The sequence below is a fragment of the Drosophila suzukii genome, chromosome 3 (genome assembly GCF_043229965.1).
Source record: "Drosophila suzukii chromosome 3, CBGP_Dsuzu_IsoJpt1.0, whole genome shotgun sequence".
In the NCBI taxonomy this organism is placed as follows: domain Eukaryota; kingdom Metazoa; phylum Arthropoda; class Insecta; order Diptera; family Drosophilidae; genus Drosophila; species Drosophila suzukii.
In genome coordinates, this window is record NC_092082.1 from 92,158,147 (window position 1) to 92,181,302 (window position 23,156).

General features: G+C 41.0%; 3 protein-coding genes across 6 annotated transcripts in view; 2 read left to right on the forward strand and 1 right to left on the reverse strand.

The window, feature by feature from the left end:
- The first annotated feature begins 972 nt into the window (after positions 1–972).
- On the forward strand, positions 973–2,392 carry LOC108014086 (uncharacterized). The gene is made up of 2 exons (XM_017080106.4): positions 973–1,133; positions 1,626–2,392. Exons 1-2 carry the CDS (start codon positions 1,113–1,115, stop codon positions 2,052–2,054), a joined length of 450 nt encoding a protein of 149 aa, XP_016935595.3. The 5' UTR covers positions 973–1,112; the 3' UTR covers positions 2,055–2,392.
- Positions 2,393–2,862: 470 nt separating this feature from the next.
- On the reverse strand, positions 2,863–5,601 carry Ktch (Ketchup). Its single transcript, XM_017080103.4, has 2 exons — positions 4,394–5,601; positions 2,863–4,283 (listed from the first exon to the last, which is right to left on the reverse strand). Exons 1-2 carry the CDS (start codon positions 5,514–5,516, stop codon positions 3,151–3,153), a joined length of 2,256 nt encoding a protein of 751 aa, XP_016935592.4. The 5' UTR covers positions 5,517–5,601; the 3' UTR covers positions 2,863–3,150.
- Positions 5,602–11,854: 6,253 nt separating this feature from the next.
- Gycbeta100B (guanylate cyclase soluble subunit beta-1-like) overlaps positions 11,855–23,156 on the forward strand; it is a 50,709-nt gene continuing 39,407 nt past the window's right edge. The window contains exons 1-3 of one of the 4 annotated variants that reach the window (XM_065865198.2): positions 11,855–12,158; positions 14,998–15,186; positions 16,167–16,240. In XM_065865198.2, the coding sequence (XP_065721270.2) occupies positions 15,184–15,186; positions 16,167–16,240 (77 nt within the window). In that variant the 5' untranslated portion in view covers positions 11,855–12,158; positions 14,998–15,183. The remainder of the gene's footprint in view (positions 12,159–14,997; positions 15,187–16,166; positions 16,241–23,156) is intronic. The other 3 variants (XM_065865200.2, XM_065865199.2, XM_065865201.2) reach the window with 3 other exon arrangements.

Sequence of the window (23,156 nt, forward strand, 5' to 3'; positions counted from 1 at the left end):
TATTTAACTACCTTTTATGGCTATTTTAAATATATAACAATTGATACCTTAATTTATGATGACTTTTCAAACCGTTTGACTAACATAATTAATCAACCGAAAATTAATCAGAGGCTGCTCCTATTCTTCTCGTCTAAATTACCATTTTACAATCAATCGAGTAGTCATTAAAATGTTCAAAGATCATTTACCAATTGACCAGGTGAATATATGTTAATCTGCCCAATCGATTGATGATCGGCCATTTCAACATCTCAATCGATCAGCAGCAGGTCGAACTACTATTGCACGATCACAACTTAATGACTTAGCATATGAATCGCATTATGGTTTCCTTTGTTGTTGACTGTCCATCTTGGGATCAAAATCTATATGCGAGGAAGACATCTTTTGGCATATTGAATGACAAGACAAACGATCGACTCGCTTTTAATGCTTATTGTCAGGCATAAAGTGGGGACGATTAAAAATCAATATAAATACATCGATTGCTATTATGAACGCAGTACAATGGAAACTCTGGACACGCTTTATATCGGCTTATAGAAACCATTATGCAAATCAATAAGTCAAGACCCCATGTAAAGTTAGCACTCATAAAGTTGATTTATGCAGCCGAGTCACAGCGAATTTGCATAATTATAGTGGCGTGAACAGCCGAAGAGTCGCCTCAAAGTCTGAGCCCCAAAGTCTGGAATATCTTTTTGGTGGTCAAGAAAAACTGGCAAAGATTGCGATGGTATCATATCTCCAAGGGGCTTGGACCCCTTGTTTGGCCAGATTCGCTGGCTCCACCTCGTGATCGATCCAACTGGATTGCCAAATGCATAAATCACGTGCCACTGCCTCGGAGACCGAAAAAAACCGAATTAGATTTCACACAGAATAGAGAATGGAGATCGGAGAATGGAGAATGTCTGCGACTGGCTTTTGGATGACTATTTGGTAGAAATTATGTAAATGCATGAGTTGAGACCCTGAACTTGAAACGAGTCGGCGGAGCAGAGGCTCCGATCACTTCAGTTTGCTGCTGAGTTAACTGGAGATCGGTCGGAAATTTGGACTGGGAGCTGCCCCCGGAGAAACAGTTGTTGGATACACATTTAGGAACTATGTACAGGACGTTTTTCATGGTAAGCTAGGAGCAGGAAACGATTACTAATGGATTTAAGTGACCTTTGTGACTTGACAGTGTTTTAGTGCTTTTAAATGTTCTTTCTGGATTATTCATAAAACCCTATAATTCAGTGATCCAATGAAAATCAGTATTTTTCCGTTGAATATTAATTTTAATCAATTATAAAAGAATGGTTAAAATTATCAGTGAAAGAAATAAATGTAAAGTCAAAGTTTTATTTAAATATTAAATACATTTGTGGGAATAAACAAGTTATTGTTTAACTTTTTTTATTATTTCGACTATAAATATATTTATTTAGCAACCATTGTAGTATTGTTTTTGATGAATCTGCAACTAATTAAATCAGCTTTAAAGATAAAAGTTTGTATTTGCTTAAAGCCAAGGTTGGCGCCTAAAAGCATTTACTTTCGAAAGGCTGAATATTCGCACGTCGTTTGCCTGTTTATTCGAATAAGTTATTAATTGAGTGTAATTTGTCTTGCAGCTGTTAACCCTTGTGGCTGTGGCCAGTGCGGCCGGCTTTAACCGGGACTACCTGCCACGCCCTCCGGCCAGGAGGGCGTATGTCTACGCCCCGCCCCCGCCCAGCACAATGGCCCAACTGCGCCGGATAATCCAAGGTCACCTGGAGCGATTCCAGCAGGCGGATCAGGCCCACTTTTCGCGGAGGGCGAACGTTCAGCTGGGGAAATCGGAGGTGCCGGCGGAGAGGAAGCCGCAGGCGATGCAATTGTGGGTGGCTCGCACGCCCACCGTTATTTCCGGCGCGGCCTCGGAAAACACACTGGAGTACGCCCTGGCCCCCAACACGCCCACTCCGAAGGACTACGCGCACAAGTTCCTGCCGGAGGGCAAGGATGTGGTACCCGGAAGTTCTTACATTCCGCTGCGTTTGCTGGTGATAAAGCGCTGAACTCGGAACTCAATATTCTGAAATCCGAAATCTCGGGCGGCGGCTTGTCTTTTGTTGTTCGAAAAACAAGTTCCGGCGGAATGCCGATACCAGATACCCGATACCCAACACCCAACCAGTAGTTGGCTAATTGGCCTTAAGCTTACTGGTTCTTACCGCTAGTTTAGCAATACTGTACCATTAGTTGTTTTATGTTAAGGCCCGTGTTCGCTAATCTAAATTAAGTCACCACATCCCGGAGGTCCGTGACTAAGACTTACGACCTTATCGCATCCAATAAAATCGAAATTAAACACAGCCGCATGCTGTCGTAATCTATGAAATACATTCACCAAAAACTAAGTTGTCATCTCATTTACATAAATTAGAAGTCATAAATTCGAAGTGAGCGGGGAACTACTTGGCTTTAAGCGGTTAAAAGCTGTCCATAAAACCGGTTGGCTTTCGAGCGGTAGGGTGCTTATCTAAAGCTTAAAGCTGTTCAGGTTCAGGTTTAGTCTTTAACTAAGTTTTAAAAAGTAAAGTTCAAAGCTCCTCAAGAGCTTTAAGGCAATTGTACTAAAGTGAAATGTCGAAACTTTAAAGTTTTCCAAATATATTATAATGAACTCTTCATCATTTTCTCATTGCACCCCTATGCTAATACTCCGATATTATTTAGAAAGTTTGTCGGTGAATCATTTCTTGATGACTAACTCCTAATTTACTTTTCATGTTCCCGGCGATAGGGCATGATAACCGGTTGCCACAGAGATACAGAGATTAGAGATCGCAGATTGTATAATCAACCAGCAAACATTGTACGTAGTATAGTTTTTCCTTTTGGATTTTTTATTACTTACAAAGAGTTTAAGCAATTTAGTTGTACAGATTATTTGTTTTTATTTAATAAAATTAGCACTTACTACTACTATTTTACAAACTTTTCTCTCTTTGCTTTTGTATTGCTCAATAAAAATAATTTACAACTTTCGGAACCATAATTTCCATTTCAATTTTATAGGTACTAAATCATTTATTAATAGATTTTTCTAAGTGAAAACCTATTGATATTTATTTTACAAATTATTTCCCTAGCTTTACTTAATTCGAACACCTATTTACTGGTACTGTGAGCTGATGACTGGCTTGAGCGTTTTAAAATCGAGTCCGTTGGCATTTCTATAGTTTCTTGATCTCTCTTCTGGCGCAAATTACAACAGAGACCCAACCAGGCCCTCTGATTTTCTTTGTTGAAAACTATGAAGAAAAGGAATAGAACAAATCCCTGTAGGGTGGCTGTGAGGCAGAATAGGTAGGCGAAGATCCTGCCGAAGTCAAAGTAAGAACACAGTCCAAAAATCCAGGTGATACCCAGAAGGAAGAAAAGCAGCACGAAGAGGCCCAATTGTTTAAGGACTAGATCACGGGTAAATAAGGCCTTATAGACACTCCAGGTGATGTAGCCCACCAACATGGCATTGGCCACTGTGATCAGCCCAATAGGAAGAATCACACCCAGACTTAAGCCATATCCAGAAGGATAACAGATAATGGGAGTATCCAGCGAGGAATTACTGGGTCTGTACGAATCGGGCTCCAGAAAAACCACAAGCAATGTGGGCATAAGTGGCAGTGTCCAGGCCACTACAGCCGATATTAAAATATAATGTCTTGGATGATTGACACCAATGACTCTGACATATCTTTGATACTGCAGAAAGCCAATGATGAACATCCAGCTGAAGACAACCAACAGTAAGTACTGCATCATAGCTCCAATCAAGGTGCATTTTTCCGAATCTGATTGGTCGAACAGTTCCAGGAATTTACTTTGACTCAGGATCAGGAAGAACAACAACTGAAGAAACAGGGCAGCACAGAGATTTAGCAGTATCTTAGTAGAGGCTAAACTCCTAAAGCTCTTGAAAACGGCTGCAGTTAGGAAAATGGCAAAGAGTCCCAGGAGAGATAAGGTCAAGCCTACATTGGTGATAATATCCAAGGTGCGATCATCTTCATAGCTGTCAAAACTCGTCTGCATTTTGCTCACCCCCAGTAGAAATGTGAACTGAGTTAGGTGGTCCGCAAGACAGAGGATCACCGGATGCGAGCTGTCACTGCCGTTGGTGGAAATTCCATCACTAAGCCAGGTCTGATAGTTCCAATAGCCACATCCACCTTCATATTGAGTTTGATTCGCCTTTCCATTGCGCAGGAAAAACGGCAACCTCTCGGGAAGATGGTTATCTGAAGAAGAAAAGTGATTGTTAAGGATGTAAAGTTAATTATCGTAAGGAATAAAATGTTTATTCGAGAAAAATAATTAAAGATATATCTAGTTATTAAGAAACTCTTACCAAGCAATCCTGGAATAGTTATAGAGATAACATTACTAGTTGGTCGTCGTTGGATTTCCTCTGCTGTCTCCACAAAAAGAGCATCTCGAGTATAGACCTTGAAGACTAAATAAGTGGCTCCCTTTTTCTTCAGTTTCTTCCAAAGTTTCTCGGGCAAAAAAACTGCTGTCTCCAGGTTTTCTATTGCCCTTACATCGTCCACCTTATCATATGAATGAAGGCTTTTAAAATCCGAAGAGTTCCCATTTGAGAATATGGCCATTCCAGTAATATTCTTCACTTCTGGATCCACAAAAAACACACTAAGTTCGTTTGTCTTTAGAACCACAACACCCATATCAAAATATGTATGGAATTTAAACTCTGTGCTGTTTTGTATAACGCTTGTGTTTCTTTGGAATAATTGTGAACCCAGTTCATCCAGATAATTCTCGAAATTGCTTAGCAGCGAGTTCGTGGCATTAACATCTGCTGAAATACGAAGAGTTTCGTTATCCGTGGTCATGACTTTCTGGCAAATCTTCATCAAATCCCCGACTACTTCAGCATTTCTTTCTCGTTTCTTAACAAGCGAATCAAATATCTCAGAGATACTAAATACATCGGCGGCGACTAGTTTTGCCTGGGACTGAGTTAAGAGGTTACTCAGTTGGCTAATCATATCTGGTGGGCTTTTTACAGCGAGAAGATTTATACTTGAGCTCAGTTCCGGGGCCGATCTGCAGGTTATGTGGTCCAAACTTTGCCAGACTCTTTTTCCATTTCGTATTTGGCACCTACGTCTGATGGGAATTCCCCTCTCATTTAGACAAAGATCTCTTAGAACTGCCTTTTGGCCAACTCTTGTTTTCTCCACACGATTGGTACGTGTCTCAGAAGAATCATCTGATTCATATTCGAGTTCAAAGTCCTCGGCCTTGCAGAATCCCCGATTGCAGTCCTTGTAGGGATTGTGGGAGAGCTGACCATCTGCATCCACGCAGAGGAGAAATCGCAAGTTCTTTAGATGGCAATAGTCCAGACACTTAGCCACATTTTGGGCATCAAGTGGATACAGGGGTGGATCTGTACTTCCAGATACGAGTATTATATAGCCAGCAATCCACCAGAGAAACAGCAGCATAGTACTGTATTTTTTACTTAGTTATTATTTATTCAGCGCAGGCTGCGATGTCGCACTCCCGAAGCTTCACGATCGACTGACGAGGGAGCAATTAAATGCGAGTGGCGATAAAACGAGTTTTCCTCTCCGCATACCCTGTAAATAGGGCCTGCAAGAATCGCCACTTTCCATCTCTGTTCTATCTGGGAATTCAAATCGATGGTCTACTTTGAGCCAAGCTCAAGGTCAACTGGTTTTTTAACTAGCGGTTGCTTTGGAAATTGCAGCATCTTAAAAGGTCAAACGGTGGGTTCTTCTTCTATTCTAAAAATATAACTACAAGCCATAATAATAATAATTTAGTTTAACATTTGCACTGGCAAATAGAAATAACTATTTTAATGGGGTCCCATAAAATGGTATTGCTTCCATTCAAACAAGTTTACTATGAATTTTATTACACAAGGTAGTTTTATATACTTTTATCATTTACATTTTTATCAATGGTAGTAAACTCCCCAATTAGAAAAACCCATAACGCTGATAAAGAGATAATTGGTTATCAACCGTTTACATCCAAGCACAAAACGCATCGTATCAAAATATAGCGTTTTTCTCAGCATTTAATGGTGGGTTATTTGTAGATAAACTAAATAAAATATTGATACCTATGATAAAATTTTTTTAAAGGTAATTAAGTGTTCGACTTCTGAATTTCCCATTTGTTCCCTCCGATAAAAAGCAAGAATAATTAACTCTCAGTTGGGAGACGCGGTAACTATATGCATGCAACGATCGGTAGCGTCGGGATGCCAACAACTATGTATGATAAGCAGCCACCTTAGATACTTTACCCCACCGCTGACTAGAAGGTATATGTACATAGATAGGAACATTCAAATATTAGCACTCAGATAAAAATATAATCATGCAATGATACTTGATTTTCTCAAATTAATGTTCGAGGTGTGAAATCAGTATCTGTAGAGATAAGGGTGGTTTTCTTCTAAATACCACATTTTAATATTTTTCTTTAATAAATATAAACTAAATTAACTGTGGTTCAATAACCATTTGCTTCATCGGTAATAAATACCTAGTATTTTTACCAGTGCTCTCCTCATAAATCTATAGCTTATGAGATCAAATCTGTCGATAGGTGGCAATAGAATTAACCCCGTGAATAATTAGATGCGCTACTTGAACGGCTGCCACCAACATCGCCAATGATCACTTGATATTTTTCACTTTCTGAATAGCCACTCAAGTTTGGAGAGCTCGCGCGCGCTCGTAGAAACGAGTCTGAGTCTGAATATTTTCCGACAATCTAGAGTCTAGACCGTAGAGAACCCGCATCATCTGTCAATGGCGGCAGAAGATGAAGCAGAGCTTGTAGTTGATGAATTGCCATAAAATACTACTGTTTCTTCTCGACGGTGTCTCAAGTTGATAAGAAAAACTACCTGTGTAATTTATGAATGTGAATGCTAATTTTATTTGAATTAATCTTCTGAAACTGACTTTTATTTTCCCACAAAAGCATGTTGAATACCCCTACTTTGGATGTCCACATGATATGCAGTCTAATGAGAAGGTTGTTGTTTCTGAGCTGTGGCCTCTGGCATTCGTTTTACAGTCCTTGGAAATCAATAAACTCGCTCTGGCCAAATTGCAGTATTTATATTCAATTATTGTTGATGCAAATGGAAGCTGCAACAATTGTGAGATGTCATGACATGGCCAGGATATTATTTACCTTAACTGAGATACACTTACTATCCTTCCAGATGTCCAGACCTCAGGGCGATTTAATTTGAATGCTTGGCGAAGTATTGCCATTTGATAAGCGTATGTGCTTGTAATTTCGTAATTTAACCCCAAATGGAAACTGATTCATGCCGGCAATTATAATTACTGGGCAATTGTAGATAAACCTGCTGGTAAGAATGTAAATAGTGTGATATTATCTGGTACTTTTATAGTTATTGCTTTTTGAGCACAATATAATTGTGTTGAGCTTGTCGTTTATATCATAAAAAGTTTATATAATTTAGCTGATAAAGAGTGATAAGTATGTATTTGTTATTTCGATTGACCCACTTTCAAAAGATGTGCGCTGAAATATTTGATTCTATGGCAACATTTTCGCCCACTTTTTGTTTGGGCCCAGAAGCAATATCATCACTGGCACGTAGAGCGACACAAAAAGACGCAGGACGAAGGAGCTGCGGAGGTCCTTCCCCTCATTGTCATGGAAGATGGCCCGGCAACATGTTTCGGCTGTGCGGAGTGGAGTGCTCCGGCAAGTTGGTTCCACTTCAGGAATTTATTTACTCAAGTGTGATGCGATTATCCTGATGCACTTGTCCTTTGTCTCAGTGCGCTAGTTACGCCCGCTGGGCACCGCCCCAAAAAACAAAAATAAAAACTTAAAACAGAATGGAATATTTTCGTGAGACTCTTAGGCGGTATGTGCAGCAATTGAGATGCTGCCCGAAAAGTTTGCTAACCCCTTCTTCGCCCAAGCCTCTTAATTAAATGCCAACCAGATAGTCATCTTCTGGCAAGCCAACTTGATTAGAGTCCAGGGGCAGTCGCTATTTTCCTTCTGCAGCGAACACGCTCCATTTCCCTGGCACAATGTTGGCAGGACCTCTCGATGAGTTGGCTTCTTTTATTTCGCGGCTATCCGCAACTCCTTCTCCAACCACCGCCCACCCATCTGAAACCGGATCAAAACGATGACTTGTAACGACCTCAAGTGCCCAGAACAGGCGTCTTCCATTCTTCAGTGGCCTTATGCATTTGCAAAGGGTTGTTTGATTTTGTAACTGTATGGAACTGGTATTAGAAAAATATAACTCCAAAGAAAGGGAATTACTTTAAATCATATATTCGTTTTTGCAGAAAGGAGACCCAATTCGTAATTTCTTTGGAGTTCAGAATGGGACCCCAAAATCGCACTTCTAACTTTCATAACTTGGGTAATTGGACCCCTATTTTAAAGTGGCATACCTCTATGAGTTTGTGGTTGAATTCTCTAATAATCTACATTCAAATATTTCTTTCATACGAGGGTCAAAATTTTGACCCATTTTAATGTTCAATTTTTCCGTAATTCCATTGGAGTTCAGAATGTGAACCCAAAATCGCACTTCTAAGTTCCATAACTTGGGTAATTGGACACCGATTTTAACGTGGCATACCTCTATGAGTTTGTGGCCGAGTTCTCTAATAATCTACATTCAAATATTTCTTTTATACGATGGTCAAAATTTTGACCCTTTTGTTCGATTTTTTCGTAATTTCATGGAGTTCAGAATGGGAGCCCAAAATCGCACTTCATACTTTCATAACTTGGGTAATTGGACCCCGATTTTAACGTGGCATACCTCCATGAATTTGTGGTCGAGTTCTCTATTAATCAACATTCAAATATATACTGTATACGAGGGTCAAAATTTTAACCCATTTTCATGTTAGATTTTTCCGTAATTCCATTGGAGTTCAGAATGGGGTCCCAAAATCGCTCTTCTAAATTCCATAACTTGGGTAATTGTACCCCGATTTTAAAGTGGCATACCTCTATGAGTTTGTGGTTGAATTCTCTATTAATCTACATTCAATTATACCCTTTATACGAGGGTCAAAATTTTAGCCCATTTTCATGTTCGATTTTTCCGTAATTCCATTGGAGTTCAGAATGGGAACCCAAAATCGCACTTCCAAGTTCCATAACTTGGGTAATCGGACACTTATCTTAAAGTGGCATACCTCTATGAAATTGTGGTTAAATTGTCTAATAATATACATTCAAATATTTTCATTATACGACGGTCAAAATTTTAACCCATTTTCATGTTCGATTTTTTCGTAATTCCATTGGAGTTCAAATTGGGAACCCAAAATCTCACTTCTAAATTCCATAACTTGGGTAATTGTACCCCGATTTTAAAGTGGCATACCTCTATGAGTTTGTGATCGAATTCTCTATTGATCTCCATTCAAATATTTCCATTATACGACTGCCAAAATTTTAGCCCATTTTCATGTTCGATTTTTTCGTAATTCCATTGGAGTTCAGAATGGGGTCCCAAAATCGCACTTCTAAATTCCATAACTTTGGTAATTGTACCCCGATTTTAAAGTGGTATACCTCTATGAGCTTGTGGTTGAATTCTCTATTAATCTACATTCAAATATACCCTTTATACGAGGGTCAAAATTTTAGCCCATTTTCATGTTCAATTTTTTCGTAATTCCATTGGAGTTCAGAATGGGGTCCCAAAATCGCACTTCTAAATTCCATTACTTGGGTAATTGGATACCGATTTTAAAGTGGCATACCTCTATGAGTTTGTGGTTGAATTATCTAGTAATCTACATTGAAATATATCCTTTATACGAGGGTCAAAATTTTAACTCATTTTCATGTTTGATTTTTCCGTAATTCCATTGGAGTTCAGAATGGGAGCCCAAAATCGCACTTCTAAGTTCCATAACTTGGGTAATTGGACACCGATCTTAAAGTGGCATACCTCTATGAGTTTGTGGATGAATTTTCTAGTAATCTACATTCAAATATTTCCTTTATACGAGGGTCAAAATTTTAACTCATTTTCATGTTCGATTTTTCCGTAATTCCATTGGAGTTCAGAATGGGAGCCCAAAATCGCACTTCTAAGTTCCATAACTTGGGTAATTGGACACCGATCTTAAAGTGGCATACCTCTATGAGTTTGTGGTTCAATTATCTAGTAATCTACATTTAAATATATCCTTTATTCGAGGGTCAACACTTTCACCCACTTTCATGTTCGATTTCCTTAATTTTCAATGGGCTGCAGAATGTGAACTGTATCCCGATTTAGAAGTGGCATAGGGTATTTAACGGTTCGGTGTCCTTGGTTAGTCCTGCCGTGTGATTTCCCAGTTAGAAAGCTAACGAAGAGGTAAAGGGGTATTCCGGCAGAGTTTTTGCACTTGTGCAGAGCCATAGCCCCCGGCGGACTGACAATGAATCTGACAGTCTGCAGGCAGGCAGTTACTACGATACCTGGCTACTGAACTGGCTAAATTGCCCGCCCCTGCGTCCTGCCAACTTCTGCTCCTCCTTCAATGTCCCCGGCAGCCATGTCCTGTCAGCAGGGCAGATGCCTCTGTTTTTGTTGCCGGATGCCATTTCGACCTTTGTGCGTTTTGTGGAAGCTGAGGAGCGAATAAAATAGCGCCAAAGCCACCACAATTAAAACTTGGACAATGCGTTTAATTATGTTTGCGGAGAGTAATTAATTTATGCAGCGCTTAGCCGCACATGAATATCCGATTGATGCACTCTTCAAACTGCCTGTGTTGCGGGTTTCTGAGTGGTCTGGTGTTGCCGTGGTGTTTTGTCGCTAACAGGTGCTTGTTTAGCCACGCCCCAGTGCGCCCCATTGGCCGACCTTGCCACCCCCTCACCCACCCAGCCACCCGCGCCCACCCCCACCCCATTAGCCGCCCACCCATTCAATTTCAATTACTGTACTGTACGAGGACTTCTGTTTGCCGCCTGCACTGCAAGTGTCTCTAATTTATTTGCTGCCTCTGGAGCGCTGAAATGTTCATCTGCTTGACTGGAGCTGCCCGAAAATCTATTGTCGTAGGTAAATTACGCGTAAGCCATTGATGGGGAGGATGGGGAGTTTGACAAAAATCAGCAGGAAAGCAAAGAAAGCCGGCAATAAATAACGCCGGAAACGGAAGTCGCTTGGTGTGGGTGACGCTGGGTGGCGAATGCAAAGTAAACAATTGCAGGAGAAAATTGAGCGGGTGATTTGAGCCTCATCTAGCAAATCAAAACTACAAAAAGCCAAATACCAACTGGGGTGTTAAGTGATTTCTAAATATATTAAAACCTTGCAATGGTTGATGCTACTTAATTAGAAAACCTTGCTAGTTCTCTTTATCGCTGTTAGAAGACAATATTTATATTATCATAATTACTAGAGATTATATTAGAAATAATTTTGTGTAGGCTTTTGAATAAATCTTCTTATCTTGGGGGATCAAATATTCTTTTTTATTTACTTAAATATTATGCACAATAATTATACAACTATTAAAAATAAATTCTATACTATACCACATATACTATCATTGAAAACCAGGCAGACGCCATCTGTGGGCAGGTGGCGGAAAACCCTAGAGTGAGACAGAGCTCGAGAGCGAGCTTTCCGCGGCCAGGAGCTTTTCCGAGCGCCCGCTTTTCCGACGACCAGCAACAACAAACAGCTGAGTGGGCCAGGCAATTGGCAGCCGACAAAGGAAAAGCGGACAAGTGTCCTGCTAGCCGCCTTTAATACGGCGCTCCTTCGGCAGGAAGCGCTCAGTCGTCGACGGCTGATTCAGGCGAATTGTTCACTCCGGCGGACAGCGAACGGCGAAAAATCCTGGCGGACTGGGAAAACTCCTTGGGAAAAGTCGCGCGCGCGTTTCGCGTTCCTTATCATCATCACACGAAATACGGCCAGTGAAAGTGGAAAGTTATTGCGAGAGTGAAAGCGAGTCCCGGAGAAAGGAGCTGAAAGAAAAGTAACAAACACACAGATAAATCACAAGTTGCGAACAAACAAAAGCCAGGGGAATCGCCCAATAAAAAAGAATCGCGCGGCTCAAACAAATGTAAATTCTCCACCCACACAGGCACACATGTTTTTTGTTTCTTGTGAACCATGCTCGTATTTGCCACCCAAACACTCACACAACGGCATTCCACTTGGCCCCGGATATTAAAGCATACTTCTGTGCGCTCTAATTTATTTCGGTTCCCAGCCAGATATTTCACGCTATCATTGTCCTTAATTTATGAGGTCCTGCGATTCTCGTTCTGGCAAAGTTGCCAAATAGAAATATTTGCCTCAATATGTCAAAGTTTATTAGACATTTAGCTTTGCGTGCCCACGGCAATTTGCTGACAGTTGTTTTAGTTGGTCGGACGATAGTGAATGTCCATTATATTTGATAAATGCCCAGGCGGACACAGAGTTGAATGTACAATTGCTTTTTTGCCACATTTTCCGCACAGTTCCCTTTACCCAAAAGATGCACTGCACGAAAACGGCGGTGAAAGTGATTAACATCTAAAAATTTACTCCAGTTTTTTAAATGTGTCTAAAAGTAGGCAGCAAAATATATTTTATTTTTAATGCTCGTGGGACTAATTCCTTAAAACTACGTTCTTTTTGTAGCATTCTAATAGACTCCTCTGATTTCTTTAAAAATATTTATATATATATTCCATTGAATATCTCATGCTTTAACATTAATTTTATAAAATATCTTAACAAAAAACCCAATCCTCCTACTTGTGCTACCATCTGAAGAACATTCCTGATTTAAAAGAACCAGTTCATTATTTTGGAATATTATTTTTTCTCTGTACAAACTCAACTTTTGTGGAGGACACGGCATCCACATCCTGCGGCCGTCCTGTGGCCATGTTGTGTGCACTGCGCCTCATTTTGTGCCTGGCCTAATGGCAGGCTCATCATTAACTCAGTTATTGTCAGTTTAGCGCTAAATTGACAGGCAGAACGACGGGCCTCCGGGGAGGGGGAAGGAAGAAAGGGCTTTTCAACTGGGCCGAGTAAATATCGTTTTGTTTTTACTTTCGCATCGGCGTCATTTTGTCGCAATTATCAAATAGCGTGCCCGTCATCGCCAAATAGCAGTTGACAAATGGCCCCATCGAAGAAACTTTGGCCCCTCTTCTCTAAGCCTGGCCAAACAAATTGCAAAGCCCTCGGAATCGAGACTTATTTACACTCTTGTCCCTCGTCGGAAAATAAAACGAAAATAGCACAAGGACCTTCTGTTGACAGTGCCGTACCGTTATCAAAATGCCAAATGTTGCACGTAATTAAAATTCGCTCAATTGGAAGGATGTCAGGGCCCCGAGGTCATTCGCAAATAGGTATTGCCGGTGGAGCGCTCTCCTGATTAATATTCCCTATTTGGGTAATCTCAACAAGCAAACACTGGGGGTGGAAAAAGTCAAACAATGACATACGTATGGCTAAATAAACAGCAGGATTGTACATTGTACACACAGAGAGTACTCGTTGATATATCTTATAACAAGGCTCCTAATGGGCTACAAAACTGTCTGCCAAGATGGACGAAAATCGATATTTTTCTCTGCTCGCTGGCTGGGTTGTTTAAAGTATTTAAAGCACTGCCGGCTGGCAGGTGGAAATCCCTTACGGCTCGACGAACTCACTGTGCTTTTCCCCGTGAAACAACTTATCATTGCTTCGCAGGCCAAGTTTCCCTCTTTTCAATTGGAGGTAACTTTTCCGGCCAGGGCTGCCATTTTGTGCTCCACTCGTTTATGCCAATCCTGCCCCAAGGCGATTCCCATGCCTAGGTAACTCCCAAACTCCCTTGGAACGCCGTGAAAACCTCTACGTTCGAAATGCCTTAATTGCCCTGCACTCGTCGTGACGCATAAATTTCGAGCTTCCATCGCACTCGTTCTTGGCCAGAATTGTGTGTGTGTTACCTGTTTTTGCCTGACTTTTGTGTAATTAACCAGTATGCAGCCTTTGTAGCCTTGTTTCTGCAACGCTAAGCACTGTTACCCTGTAAATTTCATTAGATTTGTAAATCACATTCGCTTTAAAATCATTCTAAAATTTGTCTAAAAGAATGCCACAATTTATTTTGCATCTCATCAATGTTCCGAAATGGGGCATACATGGTTTTCAAGCATACCTTTTGACTTTGTATACATATTTTTTTTATATACTTTTTTATTTTTTTTTTAAGCAGACTTATCCAACTAATAATATAATACCTGATACTAAATAATTTTAGCAGAGTTTAAAGGCTTCACCCTTTTTTTCTTGGGGAGAACTAACCCATTTTCCAGGGCATCTAAGGACTCGCCCAAGCGAATTCCAAGCCCCCATTTTCCTCGCCTAAATTGTGACCCAGTTGATGGCTGAGCTGCGGGTTTTCTGGTTGTTGGTGTACTTTTCTATTGGGGTATCGGTGTGTTCAGCCTTTGGCTCCCGCACGTGTTGCATGTGGCATGCAACAAACAGCACATATACTTCACACAAAATGCAGATGTAACAACGCGGCAGCAGAAATGGCCCTAGAAATTGTTGCTGCCAAGTTTGGGAAATGCTCGGGGCCACTTGGGTCGACTTTTCTTTCTCCGCTCATTTAAATATTTGATTAAAGTAGGCGTTTAAATTTTTGGCCTGGAAAACTGGAGGGTAGGGCAAGGCAAAACCGATTTGGTGTCGCATAAAATATTCATAAATGGCAGCGGTGTAATAATAACACTCCAACGCTGCTCATATTTTTCGCACTTGCCACATGCGCCGCTCATAATTGTGCAGACCGCAATGTTTACGTTGTAATTTTCATTACACTTTTTGCGTTTATCATAGCAGCCATATCAGTTGGGTAAACAAATATAATTTATTACATTTTCATTGTCGCACTCCCACAGGAGCAGTTGCAATCGCCCGGCGGACGGACAAATCGCGAAATGAAATAAATTGCAATATCAATATTGAATTCTGGTGTCCGATTTCAGTTGTGATATGCGTTTGAACACATTCGTTGTGAAAGTGAATTAAATACGCCTGCAAAGCGTTTCAATTAAGAGAAAACACAAAACGAAAAAAGCACTAAAATGGTAAGTTGTAGCTAATTTAAAATGTAATTAGTTAGGGAAAACAAAAATGAAAAGGAATATACATATTTATAAAGGTGTCTAAAAGTATGCAACAAAGTATTTTTACTGCATACTTTCAGTCACCTTTATTAGAGCAATCAAATCCCTAGAATACATTTTATTACTTCCGAGGCTTTAAAGATCCCAATCAGATTTTTCAATTCAAAACACACACCTGCTAAAGAAAGTCTTCAAATTGACAAATACAGGGAAATGTTGATCTAATGATTGCGATTTTCGCAGCATTTCAAGCAACCCTGCTTCCCATTCCACTTTATTCATATCTCTGGGTGGCATTTGAGACTTCGTTCTCCTGCGCTGCCACAACATTTCAATGTTCCCAACAAAGGCAATAAACATCAAATATCGGTTAGATACATCTTCATCAGACAACCGAGCAGAAAGGCAGAAAAAGCCCAGGGAGCCAAAAAAATCTAAAAGCAACAGCAGACACAAACAAAAACACAGAAGCACAGACTGAACCCCATGTGTGGCCAACTAGACGTATGCGTAATGTATGTAAATATATTTCAAGTATTTTGCTTGTTTAGTATTACTTCCGGCGGAAGCGATTGATTGTGCTGCGTATCTGGATAGCAGAGGTATGTCTGCTGGCTCCCTTCCTTTTTCCATTTTCCATTGGGGGACTTGATTTCGCACAACAAATCAAATTGATTGCTTTTCGGATACATTTAAAACGAAATGACAATGCGCAATCGCTATTGATTTCGCATATTTCAAATTTATCGACTTGAATCAAAGCATGTGTCCCATCTGGGAATGCAATTAAATTCAAAGAGCTCCGATTTTTACGATTCGCAAGATTCCGAACTGGATCGTTTCGCCCAGATACAGACACTAGACTGAAGATATTGATGTCTATTTGAAGAGCGGCCATAAACATAAATACTAATCGGTTACTGTTTTCTCTTAAATCGCAGTATGGCTTCGTTAACTACGCCCTGGAGCTGCTGGTGCTGAAGCATTTTGGCGAGGAAATATGGGAGAAGATCAAGTAAGTAGCGTTCAAGTGTCAAGCCAACAAGCCAAGTTTCGCAAACTCATTAGCCAAGGACAATAAAACGGGGTACTGCCATATTAAACCAAACGACTCTTCAATATATTCTCGAATTACCCAAATATCCTGCGATTTATTTCAAGGTTCTGTGTGTGTGCGTGGCACAAACAGATTAACAGCCACGCACTTAATTAATAACTAAAATACATAAATCCCCCACATTTGTCTGCCACGTACCGCAATTAACTAATTATCCATTTTTCACATCGGACATCGGACATTCACTGGATGGGCGTGGCCCGCCCACACAACTGTAGTGAGATATACATAAATTAATTGGGGCTGTTTGTTGTTGGCGGCGCATAAACAAGCAGGACACGCGTCGCATTAATGCGTACACGGATTTCCCAGGCTCACAGATCCATGGGGTCAAACATACAAGTGCAGCCAAAATGGGCACTTCTAAAAATAAATGATTTTTGAATACCTCAGAAAGATATTTATCTACTTCGGATGAAATAAATTACTTATGATGTTTTATAAATATATATCATTATATAATTATAAACTATTTTTCTATGTATTACGTTTCTTCTGTTCTATATTTTTATATAGGATGGGTTATTTTAAAATAAGTTTTTTATTTCTATGAATTTTTTTACTCAAAGTGGAAGAGGTTATATGGTTACTTCAAAATCGGCTTATGGATTTTTCTGGGACTCCCCAAACACATTTTTACATAAGGACTCTACACATTTCTTCCCAGTGCTCTGAGTTAGCGGAAATCAACGCCCAGAAACGCCCACGAGCCTTCTGTGCGAGGGTGGGTGAGTTTGTTTATGGGAGCGTTAGTATTGTGACTACGGGCTATACGGTTTATACGAATCGCATTTATCTTAATTAAGTTATTGATATTGCTACATGACTGCGCCTGTGTGTGTGAGTTTCCCTGGGCCTGTGAGCCTGAGTCACAGACCAAAGGAGTAGTCTCCCACTAATTGGCCGTGATTTATGATTTCGGATTGCTAAACCGCAAGTCACTTGCAATTTGTATTGGCCACGTTTACAGATTGCTAATGAATTGAGCCAGCCAGGGGGCGAGTCGCATCGGGTGTCGGCTGCCTGGCCCAGACAACCCTTTAATTATGGCGAAGAAAAAGGGAAACATTGCCAACTTTTCTCATTAGAAGGGTCTGCTCGAAAGGAAAAGGTAACAATGGCAACGCTGGCAGCACACTGTTAAAAGTTCGAACTTTAAAGTCAGAAGTCAGGGTAAAGCTTAGCATTATCAATACATTAATTTGTGTAAAGGAATCTGGAGATTCCAAATAAAAATGGATGGCAAAATGAGGAATTTTATAGGTTGTTACTTTTAAAATTGTATCGCCCAACATTTCCAATTAGCCCTTTCCAATAAATAACAGTCGTTTAAGCCCACACAAATTTCTGTAAACTAATTGTTTTGGCAGACTATTGTGTAAAGTTAGACAGCCAGCCAACTAATAAATATGTAATCTAATAAAGTTTTGCATAGTTATACCACGTTCATGCATAATTAGTTAAATTCCCATTAATTAATGACAGTTCTGCAAATATTAAATAAATATTGGGGTGATTTATAACACATTTAAATCAATTAGTACTAGTAAAAATATTTCACATTTTACAGAACCACAAACGTGTTTAGAAACGTATAGATTTATATGAAATTTTTTGCATATTATTTAAAATGTTATTGTATGCTTTATAAACTAAATATTTTAATTTAAAATACTTTTTTTATTTGTTTTTTTTCTTCAGTTTTTCTTGGTGCACTGTCGACCCTTCAATTTAAATGCCTGCCAATGGGGTCGGCATTGACGGGCTTTAATTACATTGCATTAGTTGGCAGCCACAGTCGTAGTCGCAGACGTTGTCGCAGTGCCTTGGGCAATCGCTGCAGCGAGAATCAAAGTCATTATCCAGCACTTGAGGCGCCAAGACAAAGACGGGGTCTCGAGTCCCACGACTTGGGTCCTACGCCTTGTGTCTTGTGTCCCATGTCCTGTGGCCTCAGCCCGGGGCCACAGTCCTCAGTCCTCAGTCCTCAGACCCCAGTCTTCAATCCCCATTCCTCAGATGGGCCACATCGTTTGTCGCCGTCCTCGCACTTGAAGGCATTGTCAAAGCGATCATTAAAGCGAGGAAAAAAGAAAAGAAAATCCGAGGCCACAAAGGAGGGAAATGGGACCCTGGGGAGGGGATTGTCTGGTTTTCCCCGCCCCGTGGCATTGGCATTGGCATTTGCCTTGATTGACACCCAGCTGACCGCATTGATAGATAGTTGTCAGTGGGTTGGTCTAGCTCTCTTGGTCTCTTAGCCCCTCGCTGATTGCTTTTAAAGCCCGTTTTCCAGGACCTTAAAGTCGCCTCCTTTTCTGCAGCCTTGCTGCTCGTGCTTTCGCCCACTTAATCAGAATCAGTGCGTTAAGTGCTTTATGCTACTTGGTCTCGCAGCATAATTGCAGCACATCAATCTGCAAATGGGTCTCATTAATTTGCCTAAACAAGATGCCTGATGGAGGGAGCGGGGAAAAGGAGCAGACTTCCAGTTTAAAGCAAAGATGAATCCGAGCTGATAGCTAAGGCTTCACATTAACCGAGTTCTCTGCAATCTTAAATAAACAGGAATCTTAAAAAAAACCAGGGATTAAAAAGCTGCTTAAAAGTACGCAGTGAAAAATCGAACGTCTTTATACTTCTGAATTCAAAATATGTTGTTGCATATTTTTAGGTAGCTTTAAAAGTAATTTATAAGTACCCTCGCATATCTGTTTAATTCATCAGAAATATATATATTTCCCCAGATTATATATAATAATCCCTTGATTATCTATACAAAACCGAAGGACTTTCTGTCAATGCAACTCTTAGTACATTATTTCGATGGGAAAATCGACTATTATAGCTTTTCCTTGGCGTGGTCAGAGTGTCAGTTGTTCAACTAATACACTCGCAACAACGTTATTGTTATTTTCCCTGCCTCAGCTTTTCATCTGCTGTTGTTGCCAAAGCCCCCGGTATTGTTATCCTGCTGCCGATGTGCGTGTTTGTGGCACTTTAGACAAAAATCGATTTGCCTATAAAATGCTTTACAGCGACGACCACAATGCGGCCACGGGCGAGAATCGAGGTTTGAGCTGCTTGGCTTCTGCTGGAATTGGATTTGCCCTTTGTGCGAGTGTGTCAATATGCCAGTCAACTCTGCACACTATATGGTCATATGGTTATTTGGTTTGAGCTCTCATTCGAGCCGCAGCTGCTGGTCAGTCGCCAATTCGCGCTAATGGGTTCCGAAGCCTCGTCCTTTTCTGAATTTTCCCCCGATTTAATGCGTGCGGAGTGATATCACTAATTTAGTTAAGTGTCGAGTGCTTTTAGCAGCGTGAAATCATATTCCCTTCACATTGCGCCCGAGCAGGGACAGGTGATGTGAGATTTAAGCACATGGCGCCCAAACAGGGACCAGCCAAGGGTTTTGATATATGGCTAGAAAAGATTTCCGAGCACGTCAACGACGACTTGTCATATTAAATGTAAATTTGTACACTTTAAGGGGGAACACGTGCCGTTTTCCAAATATTTTTGTGACTTATTAGCCTCGCAGAGGAGAAGGAGTTGAGTTCAAGGAGAGATTCTTTTGCTGACAAATACCGAAAACCCATCAATCTTCATTGCGCTCGACTGGAATTTCCATCTGGGGGCGGTGGAAAAGCAATCAGCCAGCGTTTTGTCGAGCATCCTGCTAAGGACACTCATTTGATTGCAGGCATTTGCGAATCCTTTGCCATTAAAAGCGCATTTGTACCCTCACATTCGCAGTATCTGTGCAAAAGTATTTATATACGGCTTTGATACGCGTTCAGCTTATTTTTTGGTTACTTCGGGCCATTAGTCGCCCACACACTCAACCAATGACCTGACTTTTTTGGCCATTTCTTTTTTTGTAGATATTCATAGGAACATTCACACACACGCCCGCAGCATTATGTCTTTTTCCCTGTTGTTTGGCACACACATCACATCACTTTACACACACAGGCGCACCCCCTCGAATACACGAAAATCGATCGCATTTTCATGGCAGACATTATGGAAATTCGAGTCGATTCTGGAGTGTGTATATGGGTGGGGAAATGGCATATTTGAGGCTTGTAACGAGTTGAGAGCGCCCGTGTGCTAATGCGTCAAAAATGTGCGTTGGCCCGGCCAAAAAAAGTTCTGAGCCAAACTCAAACTCCCCAATCCCCAACTTTTTAGCTGACAGCTGGCAACATTTTCGGAGAATGCAAACTGTGCCGCAGGCAGCGCCAAAAACTCAAACACGAAAACAAACATCGGGCAAACACAACAGAAGCACCTGTTTCACCAGTGCTGTCGGCACTAGGCTTAAAAAACAGGTTAACAATGGATAGAAAAAATTAATCAAATTGTTTTCATAAATAAAAGCACAATATAATATTTTAAGCCTTTTTTACAGAGGCTTTAACACACAAATTTAATTTTCTACCATCCTTTTTTGTTTGACTATTTCACTTGGCCTGAAAACTACTATCACAATAAGGTTAAACTCTATTTTCCCCCCAAAAAGGACCATATCGCAGCACTGACGGTCCACCCTTCCTGTGCCAGGTGAAGTTCCCCCTGAACTTTTTGCATTTACAATACTTTCATATTGCTGCTCCGACTGTCGTCGCCATTTTGTCAACTGTTTTCAGCACACAGCAAATATTGTTACGCTTTATTGACTCCCGTGATGCGGGCAAGCTGCTCCACGTCAGCTGCAGCCACGCCCCCTCGCAGGAGCATCCTGTTCCGCCCCTTGGCCAGGACATTTGACACGTTTTCGCACTTATCGCCGAGATTACTTTTTGCTTTGATTGCATTTCTTTTGGCTTGACGACGCGACTCCTTTGCTTCATTTATTGTCTGTTTGATTGCTTCATATTTTTGGCCAAAACCTGGTTTCCCGGCCATCCACTACAATCCCCCGGTTTATTGTCGAAAGTTTTCCGCTGGCTCTTTATGCGCCCTCCACTTTTATCGCTTTATGAATAATGCGTCGCGTGCGTGCGGCCCAAAGTTGGCGTTGCGCATACGCAATGTTGGCATTGTCGCCATCGATTCACCGACACTCGAGCATTATCGCCATTAATGGCTTGTCAATGGGGCCAATGACTGGGCCGAGTGTCCTTTCGTGCGTTAAAGTCAAATGGTGTGCAATAATCTAAATAAAATGGAGCCCAAGGAGGCTAATTATAGTCAAGACAACGGAGCGGCCACTTGATTACGATTATGACAAGCCATTAAGCAGACAAAGGCAAAGGGAATGCTATTAATAATCGAGTTATTGTACGGGTATTCAGGGATTACGAAAGGGCGGCAATAGTTGTCAGAAAACGCCATTTTACGAAACACGAAACCTTTGATTACGTCAATTTGATTAATATTTAATAAAAGGGATGGGTTGTTCTCTGTCAAGCAATTTGAGTACTATCATATCCTGGTTAACGCAACAGAAGTTATTTTAGTTAAGAAAATAGAACCACCTATTTATTACAATGTTTAATTATATGGAAAAGGTATTTCTGAATCTAATTATATTATCATATTTAATAAGAACTTCCTTATTATTTGATACTCTTATCCAAGATGCCCTAAGCTATCTTTGGTAACTGAAACGTTGCTTTAACGAGTAAAACTGGGTTCGTTCGGACAGCCTCCTTTAAAAAGTTCAATTACAGGGTAAAAGCAAATATTTGTTTTCCAACCGCCCTCTCTTGAGTACACAGTTTTCGGTGTTCCCTAACACCAAACGGCCCCTGGGCTCTTTATTCCGAACCGAGGCTCCTTTATTGGTCTTTCTGGGCTTAAACTGCCTTCAGTTCACTTGACGGCCCCCTGCTAATTACATATTCCATGGCTTTTGCACAAAACTAAACACCAAAGAAAATTCCATTAATTTGTAATAATAATTCCATGATACAGTGGGCATTAATTATGCAAACTGGTTCAGCCGGCTGCTGACTATTTCTAATTAAGTGTGGCAGTCGAAATATGTTTGGCGGCCAACTGGGCGCATACGCAATGTCTGCTTGCCGGTGTCCCGACTAACTGGGCTCTGAAGGATAATTAAATAACCCGCTAACTGGGAGACGGGGGAACTGGACACGTATTTCGCGCATAAATGCATCACTGAAATTTGTATTTATTGCATTTTGCGAATTGCGACACGCTCGTTGGTTTTCAGTGCGACGTCCTTTGGGGGGAGAGAGCAGGACACGTCGCTTAAAAGCAATTTATTTTCCCCACATGAGAGGGTCAGCTGCTGGCTGCAACGTTTTCCCACCATCCATTTTTTACAAGTTTCTGTGCGAGTGGGTGTGTGTGCTTTTTAATAAAACTAAAAACCGCACAGGACTCTCCCTGAGCGCATTTGCAGCATTTCGAAATTGCATTTGGACTGCTTCCCGGGTGAAATCTGCATATTGAAATCATGTCCTCTCGGCTTGGCAGCACACATTTTTCATTTGTTGCCGTTACTTCCGGCCGAGATTTCCCCATGTCGACGATGCCTCCCGCTCATTTGCATTTTACAGCAAAACAAGACATTTCCCGGGGCAACTGCATCAGCTGCATCGGCTCAGCATCAGCAGGAACATCATCCCCTAAGCCGGAAGTGCTGCCAGGTGCCTCCTCCGTAAATTTGCGCCATTTTGTCGGCCTTGCGAGGCTTCAGCCTTTGAGTGGCGAGGAGCACTGGCCGTCGGCCATCATTAGGACCAAAATCCCACATTCCAGGGGCTGAAAGGCAGAGCCACCAGAGCAAATTTGCAGCATAGAATTGGTTCCGGATAGGCGGCCATTGCGAATT